This window comes from Pectinophora gossypiella, chromosome 8 (genome assembly GCF_024362695.1).
Source record: "Pectinophora gossypiella chromosome 8, ilPecGoss1.1, whole genome shotgun sequence".
In the NCBI taxonomy this organism is placed as follows: Eukaryota; Metazoa; Arthropoda; class Insecta; order Lepidoptera; family Gelechiidae; genus Pectinophora; species Pectinophora gossypiella.
In genome coordinates, this window is record NC_065411.1 from 2,185,755 (window position 1) to 2,210,700 (window position 24,946).

Sequence of the window (24,946 nt, forward strand, 5' to 3'; positions counted from 1 at the left end):
TGTATTTATATTTTATGTTAAAGCAATTTTGTTATTTATCTTTAAATTTTTTTATCTTTTATTATTGTATTGTATTAATTATTTGTTTGTAACTCGTTGGATCTTGTGTCTAAAATAAACGTCTATTATTATTTATTAAGTATCTTGGAGGCCTTTTTATCAGAGCCTACGAACAGAGAATCATTTTGATTTATACTTTCATTCACAACAGCATCACATCTTAGGCTGTTGTGGGTGGGGGCATGAATTAAATATGTTTTTTTTTATCATTTTATCAGTTTTATTCAGTCTTGATCGATGGGGCTGGCATAACAAATTTTGTTAAAAGCCCTTAAGTAAATAAAAGACCAAAAAAAAAATGGCCTTAAGCCGCTAAGGAGTAAGGAGGAAAGTGCGCTTACTACCTATATCTCGTTCGCATTACGAATTAGGCGGCAGACGGTAAGTATGAGGTTTTTGTATGGAGTGTCTAGTGTGTCGGAATCCACACCGGTCAGACCAGGGGGTGTTTAACTGTGTGTGGAATGATTATTTCACCACTCGTAGACTGTATTAAGGAACCGCTGATTGTTTTGCCACTTAAGAATAAGAATAAATAATTACAAAGGTTACAAACACGTTCGACAATAAGACAAGATCGATGAATACAAAATTAATTTAAAAATAGTAAAAAAATAATATTTTTATAACCTTTTTTTAAAAGGTATTTTTATGTTGCAATTGTCAACAGGGGGGTTAAAATGGCTACACCGAAGCAATTCATCTAAGAGAGCAATATTGCTATTTGATATTTGTTTGCATTGCGCACTTACTTTTATATGCGCAAATGTCAAATTGCAATGTTGCTTTCTTAGATGAATTGCTTCGATGTGGCCATTTTAACCCCCCTGTTGACAATTGCAACATAAAAATACCTTTTAAAAAAAAGGTTATAAACCCCCCCCCCCAGGTGAACTAAACTAACATTTTAAACTAGGTCGTTACCATCGAGAGAAGCAGTAAGAAACATATAACAATGTAACTATGAATGTACGTAGAAGAAACGTCACAATATAGGTTGACAATTAAAACTAGTAAGATCGTGCGAATGTGTGGTACACATTAATTATGACCATTGCAAGTGGTGTAAGGTATTGAATTTGTCAAACAATCAATAATAATGAGATTGGACACCTTATATGTTCAAAGTGTGTGAAAAGTGGAATAAAATTGTGGCAAGAACGTTAACGGTTCCCGTGGTCCGTGGTTAAGCGTTGGAATTCCGATCTAGGGTTCAGTTTAAGGCGTTGAGGACACGTCTAAAAGAATAACTTTGTCTCACTGTCTCTAGTTTGGGACTTTTTGGCGGGAACGGAAACGGGACGGTTGCTTTCTTCATTGAATAATCTAAATAATTAATACGAAGTGGTGTTTTGTGGTCAATGATCGCATTAAGTTAGTCGGAAAACATCCGCGTTAGTGTTATTATATCGGAATATTCGATAAACAAAGTGTATCTATCTATTTTCGCTTCATAACTCGAAAGTTTATGCGGACTTTTGAATTAATTCGTTTGGGGTTCGGAGTAGGAGTCTGCTGATTGGGGCTTAGGTTTCATCATTCATCGTCAGCACTGTTCATCATTTCATTAATCATTATCAAGAAAAAAAAACATAAGACATGGCTGTAGGGCATAATTCCCTCTGCCTTGAGCTTCTGGGAAAACCAAAACAAAAAAATTGACTCTGGTATGGTCTGGCTACTCACCTAATTTTTCAAAATTAAGATGATCCATGCTTTGGATGGCCCGTTTAAACAGTTGGTCCTGGCTGTTATTAGCTTTAAGTTAGTGTAACAGCCTCCGTGGTCTAGAGGTTGAGCGTTGGGCTCGCGATCCGGAAGTCCCGGTTTCGAATTCCGGTGGGGAAATATCACAAAAATTACTTTGTAATCCATAGTTTGCTTAGGACATTACAGGCTGATCACCAGATTGTCCGAAAGTAAAATGATCCATGCTTCGGAAGTCACGTTAAGGCGTTGCTCCCGGTTACTACTTACTGTGTAAGTATGTAGTCGTAACATGAGCCATGTCAGGGGCTATTGGCGGCTCAGTAATAACCCTGACACCGGGGTTGATGAGGTTGGTATTCCACGTCACAACCCACATGATAAGAAGAGGAGAAGTCTGAGATCCCACCATACAACTACCTTCACCGAACTGGTTAATGGATGAAAAGTATTTTTATTCAATTAAATATATCACAAAATGGGAATGTGGGTTGCCTTAAAAAAAAATTAGTCCAGTCTCAGTCAATTAACAAACAAAAAAATGTATTTTTTCAAACATTTCACTGGTTTGGTTAATAGACAAATTCTATACCAATCATTCTATGGTGGGATCTTACACTAAGTGAATTATAAAGTCGTCCTTTGGCAGCTCAATAATAACCCTGACACTAGGATTGGTGAAATCGGTCATCGATCTCACAACTCCGACAACAGAAGATTAAGTATTTATCATTAATGACAATTTTGTTGCTTATATGAAGGTTTGTGAGATGCTCCGCAACGGCGCTACCTATGTATGGGACGACGAAATGAAGGTACCTTACGCTATCAAGGGTGACCAGTGGGTTGGCTTCGATGATGAAAAAGCTATCAGGAACAAAATGAGGTGAGTCTAGCTCTAGTAGCTGTTAGAAGACGGATGCTTTTAACTGCCAGCCTATTAGCATAGAAACACTGGTAGTCAGGAGCGATATTTTGCGCGATATTTAATTTGTGTTTTTTAAATACAAAATACTTATTGAAAATATCAAACATTTTTAAAAATTAAGGTATATTATTAACCAATTTTTCAAATTGGAGGTTAGTGTTTTTTTTTAATAATATAGGCTTAACAATCTCACGACATGGTAAGTGACAACGTGGTCTAGTGTATAAAATAACATCACCCAGTAAAAAAATGACAGCTGACTAGATGCTTTCTCTTTAAAGATGACTTTTCTTCGATATCTTCTCGTCAACACAGCGACAAAGCAATATTGCAATTTGACATTTGCGCACATAAAATTAAGTGCGCAATTTCAACAAATGTCAAATAGCAATATTGGTTTTTTAGGTGAATAGCTTCAATGTGGCCTTTTTCACCCTCCTTGACTCCTTACCTGGCCTTGAGAAAGACTCATGTGCTTGTATTTATTGTCGCTGTAGCAGTCTCTATTCTTGTCTATCAAATACCAATTGTTTCACCTTCTTTTTCTTAATTATTTTACTTAAAATACTTACCTACTTTTATTTTCTTTTCCATCAGATGGATCAAGGACAATGGTTTCGGAGGTGCTATGGTGTGGACCGTTGATATGGACGATTTCTCCGGTGACGTATGCGGTGGAAACGTCAAGTATCCTCTGATTGGTGCTATGAGGTGAGATTTTAATAAGCCTGTTATTGTAAATTAAGCCGATTTGAAAATTCAAAAGTTGTGGGATGGGGCATGATGGAAAACGATTATATTTTTTGCAGCAACTTGTTTATTTTCAGGTTTTATTTATTTTACATGTTCCACTAAAAAAAGAAACCGACCGCCATTCCTGTCATTTCGCAACCCCCTCTTCTCTCTAACTCACTCATCACTCTCTTTCACACACCTTAACGTTGCATTTCATTCAGTCTACCATTCCTACATTCAAAAATCTTGTTTATATCTGCATTCAAGTTGGCCTTTAAAATTCTAGGGAGGAACTCCGTGGTATTTCTCGTGGTAAAGACGCTAAGGATGTAGACTGGTCGACCGTTGCCGCTAGCGTGGTCGTGGAAGTGACTGAGAAGCCTCAACCACAAGTCATCAGCCTCGAAGAAGTTCTTAGCAAAGTCAAGAAACCCACCAAGCACGTCATCATCAAGAACAAGAACTCTGCCATCGTTGATAAGAACAGTAAGTAACAGAAGAAAAAAAAATATTTTATTGTTTTAGGAAACCATCAAATAATGTCTAATAACATGTAGATACATAGAAAAAAAACTATGACGAAATCATTACAATCAATCGTTATAGGCAAAATTTAATTTTGTAACTGATGATGATTAATAATGATGAAAAGTCGAATGTGGGTGGAGTTCTTAATAAAATGACATCACTTAGTATTGCGTTCAGGCGACGTGAGCCACAACGAAACCTACCTACTATTTCATAACCCCGATACCGACCCCGCCAGCGTGGTCGACGATTTCCCTCATTCAGCGCTTATCGCTATCGTCCCACTAGAGTCGATTAACTCTTTCAAATATTATCCCCTCAGACGCCCTGAGCCGAGGTTCGCGCTCAACTGGGCACCCTCAGGCCTGTTGTCTCAAATTTTGCACCGGGTGAGGGTCCTCAGCGTACTTATTTGTCCGGCAAAGTTATTGGAATATGCATAGGTCACGTCAAAAAAAGTGAATTTCATACTTGTATACCGCTACTTTTCAGTAGGTTCGGGAATCAATATAATATTGCTAAACAAATCACTTGAATTACTAATTGCATACATATTAGGTACTTTGTTGTTCCAACTTTTTCTGCCATAACCTCTCATCAGTCATTCACGTAAGTTCCCTCGTTAACTGGACATCACAACATTAAATATTTATTACCCCGTTGCGGTTCATGGCTCGTCAAAATTATATTGTCACTTTCACTATCTTTATAAACGTCAATTGGCTCTGTTTGCTTTTGAACGAAGGTAATATAAGTAATTTCTGCATCCACACTTTCTTTTTTCCTTTTATTTTTAAATTGTACTTACTTTCTAAAGACTTTATAATAATAATAATACTGCTCACCACACTGTTTAGGTTACGACATACTAAAAGCTTTACTATGCCTATCGTTCTTAATAATGTCATTAACATTAACCTGAGATATACAATAATATTACATATTACAGTTGCATGAATGAGCATCTCTTCACAGACGCTTATGAAGGGATTAAATTTATAGGTACTTTAAGTAATATGTCATAATAACAAGAGAAGATTAGCTTAATTCCATTCTGTGAAAAGGGAAAGTACAGCTTTAACATTGCATGGAGAATACTTCAAACATAACTAAGCTCTGGAACTAAAAGCACAATAAGCTAAATAGGAATAATTGACACCGAATGGCTTTTCAGTCGAGAAAATGAAACATAAGCTTATTTGTTAAGGCAATAAGGCACAAAATTAGCACATTCAACATCAAACCACTACTAATTGCATTTGTTGAGAATACCCAAAGAGTTGAAAGCCTTTTATTAAATGTAGAATCTGATGATAAACACAGTGAGAGAAATTTGTTAAGAATAAAGTTTGTTTGGTGCAAAAATGGTGTGGTGGTGTAAAAATAATATTATGTATTATTCTTCAGAAAATATATAATATTATTATAACGTAAACAGCAGAAAGGAAACCCATTAACATTCTTATAAGGAAAACTGTACCTCGTGAAATAGTAAACACCTTAGGAAAACCTCTCACGTTGTCTTCACAAGAGGCGGTAAATAACATAAATAATATTCCTAGTCACACCTTCCACGAGAAAGTCTTCTCTATATTTCCTTGAAAAAAGATAGCAACTTGTGTCTTTAAAAACTACGTCAACTGGGTTGATTTATTCCACCGTTGGCGTATCATATCTACGAAAATAGAGCTGAAAAGTTGCGACGTTTCAACGAAAAGCCAACCAGACTTGTCAAGTGCAGAGCTTTCGAATAGTGATGGGATACAGTGGATAATGTAGATGGCTATTAAATTAAATATATTTTTTTCTGATAGTTCTTTTTAGAGGAACGAACTATACTCGTACATAAGTATATACGTTAACACTAACGCCCTCACTTTGGTGTGGGTATAGCGACTTGCAGCGAAATTCTAAAATGAAAACGATGGGCCATATGTAAATCTATGTAAAGTACCTTTTAACGCTTTCACGTAAACTAACCAGCTATCGTTGACTTTCATTCATAGTAGTATGACACTTGGAATCAGGCCATTGCCTTCTGTTCTTGAAAATATAAACTTACATAATGTTTTTCAATTTCCATTCTTTATTGCATACGTTATTATCTATTTAACAGGAGTTAAGAATGCCATATTCCAAGTCTCCAAAACCCCTTTGTATTACTTTTTCTTTTGCATTTATTGTTGAGACATCTTATCTCGCGGCCTTGTCATATGCATAGTTTATGCTGCCAGACATGTTGTGCAAAGTCTGGTGCATAGCAGCGTCTCTGGTGATATATATCGCGGAATATTTTGTCCCCTAGTGAATACGAAGCTTTAAACAAATATTTTGTGAATACGAATATCTGTCCCACACTAGTGGAGATGTAAACATGTTTGGGATTTCCATTTTCTAATGCAGAAGGGAGCAAACGTTATGAAGACAAGGTATATTTCATATTGTCACTAGCAGTTGCCGCTTTGTTGTGGATTGTTCTTTTGAATAGGCTTTTATGCAATAAGTAGACACCTTTTAAAAAAGAAAATATAATTGAATGGGAGGCCTACCATTATATAATAGCAAGGTTCTAATATAGATACTCACTGTACAGGCTTAAGTTATTACGATTCCAATTTCCTTTGTTCCTTAATTTACTAAAATAGAAGTACTTAGGTAAATAAAATAATAAATAACATGATAAAAAATAAATTTACCTTGCCAAAACATTTTACAGCATTTACGCAAAATACGTCAAAACTTTCAACATAAGCGTCATATCAAAACAAACGCTGATGGGTGTTGAAACTTGAATGACGTACAAAACAATACACTCAACAATTTCGCAGCTCACCTCTCAAAACGTCAGCAACAGTTCACATCAACGCTATACTAAAAGCTACAAATCTCAGCTGGAGTATCACAAGGGTCACTCTTAGGAACTGTGTTGTTCCTTATAGTCGCGGCTTAGAAAACTCAACGTCTCGCGACATAGTTGCTAAAAGTTCGGAACATCGAGTGCTTTTACGTTCAAGTCTTTTGTTACCCAATATTTCTCGACCCCGGAATCTCTATTCAAGCCTTTAGCGCCTTATTCTTTTTAACAAAAACAAAGGAATGGTACGAGGTCTATGTAAAATGGTTGGGTGTGCAGCAAATGGGTTTTGTGATTTAATGCCATCAAGGTTATGACATCCCGTCACAATCTTTACAAGTACTTACTTCCAAAAGTTTTACGTGCTCTCGAGTGGGGTAATAAATAATGTATTTTTACGAAGGGAACTTTTTTTCATAAGGAATGCAAAGTGATTCCTTAAATTGCGCTTTAAGACTTCCGCTTCCTTTTTTGGAAAAGTTAAGGATATGAATTTCAAATAGTGACCATTTGTCATTTTCTTTGTCATAGGATGATGGATTTTAGCTTTTAGGTAATATCGGTTCAAATCGAATTCCAGTTTCAGATGACTGACAGTTTTCAATATAAACTTCACTCTAGCTTTTCGTGTTATTGAAAATTCTCAATTTGAGTTTGGTAGTGACGTGACAACTTAGGTTGATTGGTTTATAAAGAGTGCTTTTCGCAGAAGTACGTTAGATACTAGAGAAGAACCTATACTTAATATTTTTTTTGTAATATATGAGATACTTTCTCTCAGTATATTTTCACGTTTATAGGCTGCAGTATATACCTTGCATATTACATGAGACACAAAATAATCCAAGTCCGAACTGTTATTGAAATAACACTATAAATATAATAAATATTACTTAAAAAACATCAAATGACCCTCTCTTTAAGTGGATAGTTATTAAATAAGTAAATAATTTTTTCTTTTGAATAAAGGATTTAAATAAATAACAGCTTATATTTCTTTGCAGAGCGTGACCCACAGGTCCTGTGTTACCTTACTTCCTGGTCCTCGAAACGTCCTAGTGCTGGGCGCTTTTTACCAGAGAACGTTGACCCCAACCTCTGCACTCACGTCATCTATGCCTTCGCCACCCTCAAGGACCATAAGCTCGCTGAAGGCGACGAGAAAGACGCCGATATGTACGACAAAGTCATCGCTTTGAGAGAAAAGAACCCTAACTTGAAGGTACTTATATTTTATTCTCATTTCAAAATGATCAGCTCTGTTTATCTGTTTGCGCCTGGACAATTCGTCCTGGAGGGTTAAAAATGCCACATCGAAGCAATTCATTAAAAGCAATATTGTAATTTGGCAATGCGCATATAAAGTGAGTGCGCAAGGCAAACAAATGTCAAATATTAATATTTTTTTTGTATATTGTTGACAGTTAAACATAATACAATTACTACAAAGTACTAAAAAGTATATAGATACCGCTTATCATAATGAATAAATCATGCATTCTTCGGTTATGTGGGAAATTTAATGGTTTCCATAATTTTGCTTTTCCTTTTTTTAGATAAAATAAAGGATTTTTTTTTTAATTTTATTCTCTGAAATATTTTCTTTTCAGATTATAAGTTTTAATAAATAAACTGATTTCCTTGTTTCATTACCAGATACTCCTCGCCATCGGTGGTTGGGCGTTCGGTTCTACTCCTTTCAAAGAACTGACCTCAAACGTATTCAGGATGAACCAGTTCGTCTATGAAGCCATCGAGTTCCTTAGGGACTATCAGTTCAACGGATTGGATGTCGACTGGGAGTACCCTAGGTAATACTTATACATACAAATCATAATATTGAGTGCCTACTTATTTTATTTGAAAACTGTCGCAATGAAAATAATGATTTGACAATAATTATCAATCGGCAATCCTTATCATCATTGACCTCGAATTTATCAATTCATCGTCATCTTGTTCATCTCTTCATTTACGTAATTTTTGTGGCGTATTTCTTGCATAATTTTCTTAAGTAGTAACGACAACGATGTGGATAATTGCCTTTTGTCTTTTAAAAATGTATTTTTTTTTTATAAGTTTCACTTAACATCCTGATACTCTATCTGCCAACAGAGGAGCCGACGACCGCGCTGCTTTCGTATCACTTCTGAAGGAACTTCGTCTGGCCTTCGAAGGCGAAGCTAAGACCTCGGGCCAGCCGCGCCTGTTGCTGACCGCAGCCGTACCAGCGTCCTTTGAAGCTATTGCTGCTGGCTACGATGTTCCTGAGATCTCCAAATACTTGGTAAAGAGTTTGTTTGTTTATAAGTTCGACTGCTGATTCTTCTTGTCAGTCATGCCTTTGAGTTTGTCAGCCGAGTTAAAGTTCATTTCCTAATTTTGATGATTTTGATAATTTATGGTCATAAGAATGTGATTTCAAGTATCATCTTAGAGAAAATAATATTTTTTCTTCAAAAAAATAAAATCAATATAAAATAGCCGACTAGCTGTACCGGCTGTGGCAAAGATGCTGGTACAACTGTTGCCTTGATAAATATTTATTTCAATACGTTACCCTAATAATGTTTATTTCAGGACTTCATCAACGTGATGACCTATGACTTCCACGGCCAATGGGAGCGTCAAGTTGGACACAACAGCCCCCTCTTCCCTCTTGAGAGTGCCACCAGCTACCAGAAGAAACTTACTGTCGTATGTATCATTATTATTTCTTTTTGTTTTCTGGAATTGTCAGACATATTGTTAAAGATGTTGAAAAGACTCTAAAACTAAGTGTCATTATCAAACTTTAAAGAAGTCTGATTAGGTTACTTTCAGGATTGAAATCAATGATCCATTCAAATTTTGTTTTAAATCAATGCCAGCAATAACATTAGCAGTAGCTGATTACTTGTGGCCACTAAAGTATCCTTGTCACCATAAGATTCATCATATCCGTCTTAGGACTTTGTATCAATAGTAGCTGCTTGTTGACTTTGATTACCTGTGACTCTCTTGACTACGTTATTATAGTGATTAGTGAACTTCAATAGTGATTACGTACCAGCTAAAGTATGTCCATCTTTTCCAGGATTATTCAGCCCGTGAGTGGATCCGCCAGGGTGCCCCTAAGGAGAAACTAATGATTGGCATGCCAACATACGGCAGGTCATTCACCCTTATCAACGACACTCAATTCGATATCGGAGCTCCGGCCTCTGGTGGTGGTAAGTTTGAATTTTGTTTTTATACTTTATTCTCAAATAAAAAACTAAAACCCACGTGCAGCTGTCAGAGGGTTATACTAATGGAAGTATCATAACCTTTTTGTCTAACTTTAAATTTGTATTTAAAATTAACAAAAAAAAACAAAATAATTTACTTTTGCGTGTATTTTATAATAGGCAGCTTAAAAGTCGATTCCGGTCATATTCCTAGAAACGTGATATTGAACTTTATTTAGTACCTGTCGTGTCGATCTTTACTGCATCATATTCATAGATCGTTAATACCAGATGGGTCTGCATTTTTTTTTTTTACTTCGACCTCTGTTCCAAAAAGTGTTTCCAACGTGATTTTACATGATTTGTTTTCTTTTACTTCAAAGGCAACGCCGGCCGCTACACCAACGAGGCTGGATTCATGTCGTACTATGAGATCTGCGAGTTCCTCCGCGAGGACAACACGACCCTCGTGTGGGATAACGAGCAGATGGTGCCCTTCGCCTACAGGGAGGACCAGTGGGTCGGCTTCGATGATGAGAGGTCCTTGAAAACTAAGGTGAGCTAACTTTCCTTTTTCTCTTTTATTGTTTTCTTTTACTTCGTTTTTGGTCTTGTGTTCACTAAACAGGTTAGGCGTATCGCTTTAAGAAGCATTGATCTACTATAAAAATAGTCTAATGATTAACGATCAACTATGAAATATAGATCTTCTAATACTATATTACTCCAGTAATGTAGAAAGGCTAAGATTATAATTATGTATATTAGAGTAAACGTGTCTAGAAGATTTGACAGAATCTTCACATTTCATCTACTGTTTATTAGGTACCTATCACTTATAACGAAAGTATTAACAACAATAAAATATATCTTTGCTTCCAGATGGCTTGGCTCAAAGAAGAAGGTTTCGGTGGCATCATGGTTTGGTCAATCGACATGGACGACTTCCGAGGATCCTGCGGCACTGGCAAATACCCTCTTATCACTGCCATGAAGCAAGAGCTTAGTGGATACAAAGTGAACCTTGAGTTCGATGGACCTTACGAATCCTCCAACCCTAATGGACAGTACACTACTAAAGATCGTGAGTATTTTGCTATATACGTAACCGTAAGGCAAAGATGCATAAAAGTAAGAGAATGTTTGTTATTTTGTTCCTCTGATTTTGCATTCGACAAGGATATTTTTATTATCAGGTTGTCTTCAACATTTATATTAACAAATTCATGAACGGTAATATTAGCACAATTTTTATACATTTTTCGACATTCGTTAACTCCTTCACCATTGCAAGTCCAAGTAGCAACCATCGTCAGTCATGCGAGGCTAATCTGCAATTAATAATGATCCCTTCTTCATTTCAGCCAACGAAGTGACCTGCGAAGAAGAAGACGGCCATATCTCCTATCACCCCGACAAAGCCGACTGCACCATGTACTACATGTGTGAGGGAGAGAGAAAGCACCACATGCCTTGCCCCTCCAACCTCGTCTTCAACCCTAACGAGAACGTCTGTGATTGGCCAGAGAACGTTGAAGGTTGCCAGCACCACACTCAAGCGCCTGCTGCTAGACGATAAGACACTTTATGTGTAGGATTTTTGTAGATTTCTGTTCATTTTTGCTCTGAGACATCTGGTTACATTTATTAAGGTATTTTGGGTTTAAATGTCGTTGTAGGATGTATTTAAGGGATACTACTAAGTATTCACCATTCAGTGCTTTTAAAGGACTCGTTGAATCTTCTATTGGATCTTTTGAGACAAACACACACACAAATAAAGTATTTTTTTTAAGTTTAGCTAATCGTCATTCTATAAAATATAAAGCTAAGTGATTCTGAAATTGTCAGTCACGATAATTTTGTAATTGTAAATTGACATAATGAGCAAAATTGAACAGAATATTGTATGTATGTATAATGACTGTTAAAACTCTACTTTTTAAGAATAATTACATTGTTGTTGTGTACAATAATGATAGCAAATCCCTAACTTACTTAATCACATTTTCAACCACCAATACTATAAGTTCTACAGAATAATGCTTAATGCGAAAATTAATATTTATTGGCGATTTGTACCGATCATCAGATGGATACGATTGTGTGATATAATTATTTTATTGTAAATTTTTAACATTGGTAAACCAGATAGACGTATATATTTAAAAATTACATTAGGTTAGACTTTCCCAAAGACCCACAATGTTTAAAATATTTTATTGATTTGTTTAGATCGGTAAATGACTTAATGATTTTTTTGCACTGCTAATCAAATTAATAAAGGTATGCTAGGTAGGTACATAATACTCAAAGAAATCACTTTTATTATAAACCCCTAAAATATGGTGTGTCTTTGGGACCGTTATTTATTAGTTGATCTACAATGTGGTTGTTATAGGAAATGATCCTTTCTATCGTCTTCTTAAACTCAATTCACAAATTGATACAGCGATTCCGCCGCGGTAAAATCAAACTCTTAAATTGATATGAAATCGCGCGAATCCGTTCACAACACACTAGCGGGTACGACGCAAAAATGCTCAATTCTTATAACAATCATGTTGTAGTAATAAAAAGCTTCTTTATTTTAATGTGTTATCGGATACTGGAATCAGCTACGATCACTGCCTTTTATACTGCCAATATCGAGGAGAGGTCAACAATAACAAAGGTTATAAATTGTGACATTATTGTAGGTAAAGTTATCATAAATTAAGTAGGTAAGCCTGTAAATATTGTATTTAGATACAAAGAGTTGTAAGAGTATTATTAAAGATTTTTTAAATATAACTTTTTATCATTATTATGCGTTCCCCGTGTTTTTACATAAAACAAGCTGAAAATAAAATTTTAGATAGATTTTTTTATGATTGATCGGCTTTTAGAAGCCGTAGTGGCCCGGTTGGTAGATCATTTGCCTGAATCCAGCACAAGTCTAAACCAATGATTGTCGAATTTGTTTTCGAATTCATGTTTAGATCATAAATGATTATCACTTGCTCAGCGGTGAAGGAAAACATCGTGCGGAAACCCACATTCCCAAGAAATGCCTTTTGGAGATATGTAACCTAACTTGTACTGGGCTCGTTTTCCCTTCACGGGTTGGAAGGTCAGACAAATCTTCATTCAGGTTAGGAAAGCGGACCTTGTGAACAAACGGGATAATGCTAGGGAGATGATGATGATGATCGGCTTTTAGTTAATCATAGTATTTTTTAAAATTTTAGAGCAATCTAAAAGTCATGGCCGCAAATTTCTATGTACTAATTTTAAAACTTGTCTGAAGGTTCCAATATTCATGCTCGTCAAATAAGTTAGACAAATTGCCTAGGATATGATTGAAGACTTGCAACATGCAACTTCAATGCTTACCTCGTCTTCAATATAGTTCACTTTAGCATGAACTCCGGTATTTTATATTGGTTACTACCATCGCCTAGAGTTTTCAATATCTGACGAGTTATGTCATAGTTAGGTAGGTATATGTCAGTTGGGTAGCAGTTCTATTGCCAGCGATAAAACGATAAGCAATGAACTTTAAGGACCCTATCTTACTAGGACTCCTTAGTTGCGCAACCAGGTTAGGTACCGTATATATTTCTGACATAGGCGCATTCATGGTATCTCAATTTATCCGGCCAAGTTGTAAATGCCATTTGCGGCATAAATGCAATAAGACGTGTCCTAGCATCTTTCCATGTTGCGTTTACTTAACCTGAAGATTTGACAGGTTTGGTTTTTTCAGAAGCGACTGCCTGTCTGATCTTCTAACAGTTCCAATCCGCGAAGGGAAATCTAGCCCGATACAGGTTAGGTCCCATACCTATCTCCGAAACGCATTTCCCGGGAATGCGGGTTTCGTCACGGTGTTTACCTTGACTACTGAACACACTGTTATCATTTGATCACCTATGATCCAAATATTAATTTGAAAATCATTTGCTTATAAGTTCAAGTTGGATTCGAATCTGCAACCTAACAGTGAAAATCAAGCGGTTATCAATGCTATGTGGTAGTAAGGTGACACAAAGATTTTAAGTACCTAGCCTTATGGCCTTATTTAGGAAGCTACAATGTAAGAGAGGAAGGGGAAGACCAAGAAGAGCTTACATGGAACAAATTAAAGAGAAGGCGAACGTCGTGTTTTATAAGGAAGTCAAGGAATTGGCATTTGATAGACAAGAATGGAGAATAGTACACCGACAAGAGAATCCCGTTTGGGTTAGTAAGGCCGCGTTTAGGGGCGCATGGCGCGCGGCGCCGGTAAAACAAACTATGTCGTTTGTTTGTCGCTTTTGCTTGTCGCGCCGTTTTTCTTCACGTGCCGCTTAAACATCCTCTCCATGGACACTTGACGCCCCTCTTGCCTCTGAACGCGGCCTCAGACTGATTAGTATACCTAGCTTATAATTACTGTCGGTTCATTCCCTAGACACTGTCCTACCTGAACCTTATGTTTACATGATGCACTCGAGTTTGTTGTAGCGGAAGCACGGGCTCTATCAGTTACCTATACGTACAAGCTATATCAGTTGATCGCGACAGCGCCGCAGCTGAGTTCGATTTGGCATCCCGTGAAATTTCCTGATTAAAGTTCGTCTGATCGCTGTACGTGCCTGCCGACTGGCTGCGTATAATGAATGTTGACATATTTTTTAAATCAAAAAATGAAACGCTTTCGAATCTTTGTTGAGCAAAACACGGGTTAAATTAAGTTTTTTATTAGATCATTGGCATTAGGAATACAAAATCAATCAATAAATCAATCAATAATACTTTATTGCACAACGACATATACAAAAGACATAAACATACGAATAAAAATAAGCACAATAGGTGGCCACAAAAATATTTTTTATTTTAATTAAATTTGCTTAGTATACTTAGTTTTGTTTTATTCGTATGTTTATGTCCTTTGTATATGTTGTTGTGCAATAAAGTATTATTGATTGATTGATTGATTGCATTCCTAATATATACATGTGCATTTCATTGAGGGCATTTGTCAAAAATTTGAGTTTCTGAGTGCATCAGGCTTTATTAAAAGTTTTCAAACGACTGCAAATCTATCCTCTAGCTTGTAAAAGACAGTCAAAAGTTACAATCAGTGTAGGGCCTCCCTCAAACGCAAAGTAGACCATCATATTTAATAATCCGAGGAATGTTTACGAGAAATATAAATGTTTACTTTTTGTTTCTTTGGAGACGTCCTTAGAAAAGACTTAGTGCGATCTACACTGAACCGGCGTGCCTGAATGAAACGATTGACCAATATGGAGGAAGCAAGATAAATGTGTCAGGATCGAAGCAAATGGAATTCCATAGTCTCTGCTTCGGTACCCCGATGGGAAATAGGCGTGAGTTTATGTGTGTATGTATGTTGTTTCTTTTTCTATCATGGGTCTTATGAATCTTACTTCATACAGTGTAGAAGTAACTAAGTAGGTACTTAAGTAAAATTATTTTTCAAGAATACTAACAGAATACATTTTACAGAGCAAATTTCCTTGGCACTTCTGCTTCTTTCTAAGTGTTTCAAGATTCAATTTAAACTACTGCTTCATTAATAAAAAGTATATTGTTTACATTCCATTTCAAACTAGATTGGCATTGTTAAGAAACTGCTTAGCGTTGGCTTCGACTTTTATAAAAAATACAATTCGAATTTCTACAACTATGTAAGTAAAAGCTCGGTGAGTTGTGAGTACTTAGTTCATCTTGAGATGGATGTACTTCTGACTACCCAATTTGGATATAGCCGTCATGTTACGTTATGTTTATGTAGGTAGGTACCTCTCATCATCATCACCAGCCCATTAACGTCCCCACTGCTGGGGCACGGGCCTTCCCTATGGATGGATAGGGAGATCGGGCCTTAAACCTCCACGCGGGTCCAGTGCGGATTGGTGGTTATTAACGACTGCTAATGCAGCCAGGACCAACGGCTTAACGTGCCTTCCGAAGCACGGAGGAGCTCGAGATGGAAACTTATTTTTTTGTGGTCACCCATCCTATGACCGGCCTTTGCGAAAGTTGCTTAACTTCAACAATCGCAGACCGAGCGCGTTAACCGCTGCGCCACCGAGCTACTCGAGGTACCTCTAGTTGCTCAAAATTACCGTTGAAATTACAGGCTGATCACCTGATTGTCCGAAATTAAGGTGATCTTTGCTTCGTCCCGGTTACTATTTATTGATGTGAGTGACTAATCGTTACATGAGCCATGTCAAGCGCCTTTGGCGGCTCAATAATAACCCTGGATGTAGTGGAGCATTAGGATGTAGTGGAGCATTTGTCGGTAGTAACTTTAGGAGCGCCATTAGTCGACCCACTGAGGGTGATGGTGTTTCGCTGACCGTGAGTGCTCTGCAATCTCTCGCCAGTGGCTCCAAGAAGCTGTAATGCATGCAGCGGCCACATCCCGGCAAACCGCGTCGGCTCGCGGGCTAAACCTGGCAGAGGGGGACCTGCTGTTTTCTGAGCGGTAAGGTCTTACGCGGATCCCTCCCGCACAGTGCACAAAGTCTGCTTCAGTGGGGAAGGCAACCCACCGCAGATATGCAACGGGCTTTGGCGGACCCGGTGAAGCAGCAAGGCAAGGTGAATGGCCTAGGGCGACGGTAGAGGGCAAGAGAGACCGTCGGCCAGACACTGCATCCAAACACTCCTCCGGTCGTAGCGGCTATCCGTTCCATCGGATTAAGGAGTGGGCGGACGAGAGAGTGCGTCTGTGTATGCGCGCGCGCTTACGCACTTAAATATGTCCTGCGCAGATGACGGCTTTTGGAAAATGGATTCTGAAACTTCTAAAAGTCCTGTGGCGATGGGCTGAGGTAGAGAGGTCTGGCTGTATTGCAGGTTGGGCTTTGTCTAAGGTCTACACACAGGCGGCTCGGGTGTCGATGGTCGCTTCTACGCTGACCCGGGGTAACAGCGTGGACTCGGCAGCGCTCCGAGTGTCGGAGCAGCCCTATTTAGGGACGCACTGCTTCCCCCGCTCAGCCGGGGAAGGGGCTAGAAAAGGTGCCCTAAACAAATGTTTACCCCAACTATACTATACAGGGAGGTAGCAACCGCGGCTGCCTTTGCAACCTATTCTCGCGGTCGACATAATAAAAGAAAAATAAAAACATCGGAATTGATTTTTGCTGCGTGGAATGTACGCACTCTCCTGGATCGTGAGAAGAATCAATGTCCAGAACGCAAAACAGCCATTGTATCGCGAGAACTAGGCCGCTACAACGTGGCTATTGCTGCGCTTAGTGAGACCCGTTTGGCTGATGAAGGAGAGCTGGTTGAGCGTGGTGGTGGATACACTTTCTATTGGAAGGGGACTGCTGCGTCTGAATCAAGGCGTTCTGGAGTTGGGTTCGCAGTTAGAAATGACATAGCCAAAAAATTACAAGAGTGTCCAATTTACACCTCGGACCGAGTTATTTCCATTCGGCTGCATGTGGAAAATAATAAATTCTTAAATGTAATTAGCGTGTATGCACCAACGTTGGACAAAACCGATGAGATCAAGGATGCATTCTATGGGGAACTAACGCATACACTCACCAAAATACGTCCCTGCGAACAGATACTGTTGCTGGGGGATTTTAATGCGAGAGTTGGGCGTGATTTTGAAGCGTGGCCTGGTGTTCTCGGAAGACATGGTATAGGAAATATGAATAGCAATGGACAGCTCTTGCTAGGACTTTGTAGTCAATTCGACCTGACCATCACTAACACCATTTTTAGACTTCCGGCAAAATATAAGGCAACTTGGATGCATCCTCGATCTAAGCACTGGCATCTCATTGACTATGCCATTGTACGACGACGAGACATTTCGCAGGTGAACATAACACGCGTCATGCGCGGTGCCAACTGTTGGACGGACCACCAACTCGTCATAACCAAACTTAGACTCAAGTTACAGCCTCCCCGCAGAAGAGACCGTGTTAAGCAGACACGTACAAATATTGAAAATCTTAGCCAACTTGAGACTCGGAAGGCTTATGTGGAGGCGTTAAGTGACCCGCTTGATCTGCTTGATGTTGAGAATGGCGATCTGAATACCACCTGGCAGGCCTTATCGTCACATGTGATTGACACCAGCAATCAAGTTCTGGGTCTTAAAACGCGGAAAAATGAAGACTGGTTTGATGTTAACGACAGGGAACTTACTGAAGCCGTCAGTAAGCATCGTACTCTCCTTCGCCAGTCACGTAACAACAATCGCCAAAGTAACGCATCTGAGCAAGTAAGGATGAGTGGTGCTGCTCTAAGAAAGCTTACCCGCGATATCAAAGATAAGTGGTGGCAAGACAAAATACAATATATGCAGTGGCTGGTTGATACTAACCAACTTGGCACTTTCTATGGTGAAGTGCGCAAGTTAATTGGTACGACGTACCATAAGTGCGTGCCTATAAAGTCTGCGGATGGTTCCAAATTCTTGACCATCAAAGAAGATGTACTCGAACGTTGGGCTGAGCACTTTAACACCTTACTTAATGTGGATCGATCAGCAGATCTAGAGTACATCAAGTCCATCCCGGACCTCGCGCCAGCTACTGAACTTCTCAAACCACCTTCTTTGGAGGAAGTTGTCGCTGCGATCAGACAACAACAAAACAATAAAGCGGTTGGTGTTGATAATATCTGTGGGGAGATACTTAAGTACGGAGGAGAGAAGCTACATAAGGTCTTGTGGAAGTTTTTTACACGCATGTGGAATGAAATGCGAGTACCCGATTGTTTTAAAGTTTCTCGCGTGTGTTCTCTGTATAAAAACAAAGGGGATCGCTCTGATTGTAACTCGTATAGGGGCATCTCGCTTCTGTCAACTCCGGGAAAAGTATTCGCTAGACTCCTTCTCAACCGCTTGTTGCCTCTATCTGAAACTCTGTTGCCAGAAACCCAGTTCGGTTTCAGACCGGACAGAGGGACCTGCGAAGCCATTTTTTCCGTCCGTCAGCTTATGGAGAAAAGCAGAGAACAAGATCGACCTCTGTTCCTATGCTTTGTCGATCTGGAAAAGGCTTTTGACTGCGTCCCTCGGGAAGCTTTATGGATGCTCCTGGCTAAGCTGGGATGCCCGGACCAGTTCGTTAGACTGATACGCCTTCTGCATGACGATATGAAGTGTTGTGTTACAGTCAACGGAGAGCAGTCTCAGTTTTTCTCTGTTACATGCGGCGTGAAGCAAGGATGCGTGCTCGCACCGACTCTTTTTGCTCTGTACTTTGCCGTAGTAATAAGGGAAACATTGCAACATCTTACAGAGGGCATTCGCATTCGCTTCCGAATGGAAGGCAGTATTTTTAACTTAGCTCGGCTTCGAGCTAGTACAAAGGTCTCCTATGACATCATTACGGAGATTATGTACGCGGACGATCTTTGTTTTGTGGCGGATACTCGTGAAGGTTTGCAGGCAATGATGACGTCACTTAATGAAACATGCTACAAGTTTGGCCTTAAGATCAGTGCCAAAAAGACTGAGGTTATGGTCTTGGAGTCGCGTTGCTCCTTGCCCTTCGAAATCGGTCTTGATGATGACGTCCTTAAGTGTGTGGACAAATTCAGGTATTTGGGTAGCACAATCTCAGCCAAATGTGATCTTGACGCTGAGATAAATAGCAGGATAGGGGCAGCTTCGGCTGCTTTTGGCAAACTGCGACGAAAGGTTTTTCGGTCCCACGATTTAAAGGTAGCGACAAAGATCGGCGTATATATGGCGATAGTTCTGCCTAACCTTTTGTACTCTGCGGAAACCTGGTGCCTTTATAGAAAGCACATTCGTATGCTAGACAGGTTCCATCTAAAATGCCTCCGCGACATTTTAAACATCCATTGGTCAGACCGAGTCAGGAACACTGACGTTCTACGGAAAGCGAATGTCTGCGGCATCGAGGCATATTTGATGCGGCGTCAGCTACGATGGTGTGGGCACTTGGCGAGAATGTCAGACGAGAGAGTGGCGAAACGTTTGTTCTTTTCAGAACTCCAGTCGGGCAAACGAAAATGCGGTGGCCAATACCTGCGTTACAAGGACGTTCTGAAAAGGCACATGAAACGGTGCCACATCGAGCCCTCATGCTGGGAGGCGCAAGCAAGCCAGCGCCCGGAGTGGAGACGCCTTGTTCAACAAAAGGTGTCTGACTTCGAAAAAGAAAGAAGGTCAGATCTGGATAGAAAACGTGATGATCTGAAAGCCCGACCACCTGCGGCAATCACCTATAATTACGTAGGGGGTGTGCTGACGTGTCCAAAATGTGGGCGCACGTTTTCACATAAAATTGGCTATACGAGCCATCACAGAGCACACCAGAGAGCAGACTTACCAAGCTCTTGAATGGCAACCGTCAATGAATCCACCAACTGCTGTCGCTGTAGTCGAAATCGACTGTGAAGCATCATCATCATCAATAACCCTGACATCAGGGTTGATGAGGCTGGTATTCCACAACCCACACGATAAGAAGAAGATTACCGTCGAGTACGTTTTGAAGCTAATTTGAGCCATTGGGCAATGGTTGGCTGATCTAAGTACGTTTCGACGTCGTATCGTATACATATATACATAAAATATAGCCTATATACGACCCACTGCTGGGCACAGGCGTCCCCTCAATCAACCGGATTGGGTATGGAGCATACTCCACCACGCTGCTCCAATGCGGGTTGGTGGAGGCGTTTTTACGGCTAATAGCCGGAACCAACGGCTTAACGTGCCCTCCGAAGCACGGAATCATCTTACTTTTTCGGACAATCAGGTGATTCAATCCTGAAAAGTCCTTACCAAACAAAGGACAGTCTCACAAAGTGATTTCGACAATGTCCCCATCGGGAATCGAACCCGGACTTCCAGGTCGTGAGCCTAACGCTCTAATCACTAGACCACGGAGGCTGTGGTCTAGTGGTTAGATAGTTAGTTAGTGTGTGTAAGTGGCGTATTGTATATTACTTATTTCATTATTATACTCGTATAAGCCCTATTATTATTATTTATTTATTATTATTTAGCGTACTTTCAACTGTGCTGTCACGACACCAAATGCAGTATACGAGTATTTACATAATAATCTGTGGGTAAAACAACAAATTCAAGTCAAGCACTGCAACGTTACTCCGTCGACGCAATTTAAAATTCCGCCCGCGTCCACACTAGACACCATTACCACGTACATTGCTCGCTTTGCAGGCGTGTTATGCAGATGCGCAAAATAAATAGCAATGTAACGCAAAATGTATGAGACTAGAATATAGATTTATGTATACATTTAAAGAAGAAAGAAGTTTTTATTCGACTTTAAGTTCAAATTCATGTTTGGATCATAAATATTTGTCATCGCGTGGTTATCAGAATGTGTGTCCGTTTAGTCGCAAGAGGCTCGCCCCTATTTATTTATAAAGGTACATACAACATTACAGTGTAACCCAATGCGCTGTATGACGAGAAAACAATATAAAAACTCTATCTGTCTATCTATCCAGCCTGTATCCACCCACTGCTGGGTATAGACCTTAAATTAAATCAAATCAAATATACTTCAGTGCACAGAACTACATTTAAACAATCAGACATAACACATGAATACAATACAATTTGGGCGGCCTTATTTCTCCTCTCTTTCACGCCATCCTTTCCGGTCCTGTGCAAGTCTCATCCATTGCTTTCCGACGTACCTCAAAATGTCATCCGACCACCGGGCTGGTGGTCTGCCTCGATGTGGCATACCATCCCTTGGCCACCATTCAGTAAGTCCATCTGTTGTCTTCCCGTCTTGCCAGGTGTCCTGCCCATCTTCACTTAAGCCTAGCGATTCATATACTTACATCTTCGACTTTAGTGTGTATAAAAACTAATACAACGAGAATAAACAATTAATGATGGTTAATGTTAATGGTTTTTATAAACCTACCAACGAATTATTATGTTCGATCGCTAGTTTCTACCAACAATCCAAATTTTCGGAATTATAAAATAAGAACCGTCAAATACTTGTAGGTTTAGAACTTGCTAAGGCTATAATTCATAATATATAAAAACTAGCCAAGACAGACTTTAGGCTACAATACGTTATCTTATGTTATAAGAAGATATAATATGTTATACTGTTACTTATAAATAAATTTCAGGACTGACCATTGAACTTGGCACCCATTTAGATCTCACTTCTTTTGTCGTTGAAGTTAAGAAAACCAAGCAAGGCGTTTAACCAAGGCATTTATCATAAAATTGAACTTGGCTCTCATTTCACATTTATGTTTTTGATTGGATATCGTTTATTTTATACGAAAGTGTGTAGACGCCATGAAGTGACACGAAACCTTAACATACCAATACGAAAAGAACAGTTTTCGATAGTCATCATAATATTACAAGTAACACCACTTCGAAACGTGGTACACACATACATAATCATCATCATCTTCCTAGCGTCGTCCCGATTTTTCACGGGGTCCTATTACATAACCTGAAGATTTGACAGGTCCGGTTTTTTACAGAAGCGTCTGCCTGTCTGACCTTCCAACCCGCGAAGGGAAAACCAGCCCAATACTTACAGGTTAGATCACATACCCCCGAAATACATTTCTCGGGAATGTGGGAACATACTCCTTAATATACGTATGAATATAATCACACCTATTTCCTTTTGGGGTAGGCAGAGACCACGGAATTCCACTTACTGTGAGCGTGTTTTAAAGATTCGGCGCAAGAATCTCCTTAATAATACAGCTCTTTTATCAAAGTAGGGATTTTGTTAATCAATATTCTCGATATTTGAATGTGTACGATGTACAGCCATGAGCAATATCATGTACCCAGTTTAGAACCCTTTCACACTATCATATTCGACATTTAATGAGACTTACGGTTTAATTTGTCAAAAAAGTTAATGTGACATGGTTTCGAAAAGAATACATATTAGTACTCGTGACCGTAAAAGTCACTCCTTCTTCTATGCCAGTTATGAGACCAATGATCGCCCTCACTAACGAGAACCAACACAAAACTTCCCGGCTCTGCTAATCCCAACCCTGAGCACCAACCAATAAAGTCAACCCTTGCTCTAATTCCGCTTAATCCCAAATAAATCTTATTGTCCTAAGTTTTTCTCTCAACTCAACAGCCTCCGTGGTCTAGTGGTTAGAGCGTTAGGCTCACGATCTGGAGGTCCGGGTTCGATTCCCGATGGGGACATGGTCGAAATCACTTTGTGAGACTGTCCTTTGTTTGGTAAGGACTTTTCAGGCTTGAATCACCTAATTGTCCGAAAAGGTAAGATGATTCCGTGCTTCGGAGGGCACGTTAAGCCGTTGGTCCCGGCTATTAGCCGTAAAAACACCTCCACCAACCCGCAATGGAGCAGCGTGGTGGAGTGTGCTCCATACCCCCTCCGGTTGATTGAGGGGAGGCCCAGCAGTGGGACGTAATAGGCAGTTTATTATGTCCTAAGTTTTTCTCTCACGTAACTGTGACTTATCGACTCTCCGGCATTTTATGTGTCTTTAACTGTCGGAAACAAATGCTGTGTAAAATTAACTGCTAGATCGTGATCTAAGGTCGTAAACTAGAAATCTATCGTAACCGTATAACGGTAACCGATTTCGTTCGCGTGTCGGGAAGACAAAAATGGGATAATTCAAGACGATCTAAGCGAGACTTTAAAAATATTTTTATATAGAATATACGCGCTCCGTGATTCAGTGGTTGAGAGTTAGACTCACGACCCGGAGGTCGCGGGTTCGAATCTCAGAGAGGAGATATGAATACAAAAAAAAAATACTTTGTGATCCCTAGTTTGGTTAAGACATTACAGGCTGATCACCTGATTGTCCGACAAAAATAATGCCTGTAATTTATGCCTGTCGAATACCCGTCCCTTTCCTTTTCAGTGGATAAGAAATTAATGAGAGGCATAATAACTTAAAATAAATTAGATGGTGTCTGCAGGACACAAAAGTGTCAACCGCATGTATGAAAAAAATAGTGAAATGAGGGTAGTTACACCTACAACACAGCAATGAAAACCACTCGCCGCGTCAGTCATCAGATGACCACAGTCGCTGCAACACGGCCGATACGAAACGTCAGAAAAACAAATTAATTAGGTAATTGTTTTTATACTTTATTTAACATTTAGTCGCCTATTGACCCTTTTAAAATATTTACCTGTCCGTGTATAGATTATGTTACTGGCGCGACAGCGGTGGCGCCACCTATAACTATCTTATAGTATCCTAGTGAGATTTAGGCTTAAAATAGGAAAAGTTTATTTTCAGACAACTTAAGTCCATAGAGTGATAGTAACAATGCCCTTAAAACTATGTTAGTAATTATTATTATACTAGGTAGGTAAAAATGACAATATAAATATGTCGGTTAGTGGGACAGGCGCCACTCGAATAGACAAAGTATTTATAAGCATTATTTTCTAATTTTTTTTTTTAATAAAATAGGCTCACGTTTGACCTCAATCTCACCTGATGATTAGTGACGATGTCTAGTTTGGATCATACTTACCTAACAAATGCCTATTTACTCTAGCCTTGAAGACTCCCAGATTATAACGAGTTGGAAAAACAGACGACGGCAGATAGTTCCAGTCCTTCGCTGTAGAAGAAAAGGAAGAGGCAAAACGTTTAGTGCAGATTGATGGTACTTATAATAATATCATCACTACATAGTATAAAACAAAGTCGCTTTTTCTGTCCCTATATCCCTATGTACTTACGCTTAAATCTTTATAACTACGCAACGGATTTTGATGTGTTTTTTTTAAATAGATAGAATGATTCATTATGTATAATAACGTCCATTAAATAGTGGAAAAATACTGTTATTTTTGAGGTTTTTAATGTGATTTATTTATTTATTTTATTTTTTTATTTATTTTTTATGTAGTAAATAATTTTATTTTTTCCTCA

At 39.0% G+C, this 24,946-nt stretch overlaps 2 protein-coding genes across 2 annotated transcripts in view; both read left to right on the forward strand.

Moving 5' to 3' along the window:
* LOC126368858 (probable chitinase 10) overlaps window positions 1-12,800 on the forward strand; it is a 149,649-nt gene extending 136,849 nt beyond the window's left edge. Inside the window, exons 9-19 of the mRNA XM_050013052.1 lie at window positions 2,529-2,653; window positions 3,293-3,406; window positions 3,717-3,916; window positions 7,817-8,034; window positions 8,469-8,623; window positions 8,928-9,099; window positions 9,393-9,509; window positions 9,889-10,024; window positions 10,405-10,577; window positions 10,904-11,105; window positions 11,386-12,800. Of these exons, the coding sequence (XP_049869009.1) occupies window positions 2,529-2,653; window positions 3,293-3,406; window positions 3,717-3,916; window positions 7,817-8,034; window positions 8,469-8,623; window positions 8,928-9,099; window positions 9,393-9,509; window positions 9,889-10,024; window positions 10,405-10,577; window positions 10,904-11,105; window positions 11,386-11,600 (1,827 nt within the window). The 3' untranslated portion in view covers window positions 11,601-12,800. The remainder of the gene's footprint in view (window positions 1-2,528; window positions 2,654-3,292; window positions 3,407-3,716; window positions 3,917-7,816; window positions 8,035-8,468; window positions 8,624-8,927; window positions 9,100-9,392; window positions 9,510-9,888; window positions 10,025-10,404; window positions 10,578-10,903; window positions 11,106-11,385) is intronic.
* Window positions 12,801-24,614: 11,814 nt separating this feature from the next.
* The window catches only part of LOC126368856 (uncharacterized), a 198,147-nt gene continuing 197,815 nt past the window's right edge, over window positions 24,615-24,946 (forward strand). The window contains exon 1 of the mRNA XM_050013037.1: window positions 24,615-24,677. The gene's annotated coding sequence lies outside the window, so the exon portion shown is untranslated. The remainder of the gene's footprint in view (window positions 24,678-24,946) is intronic.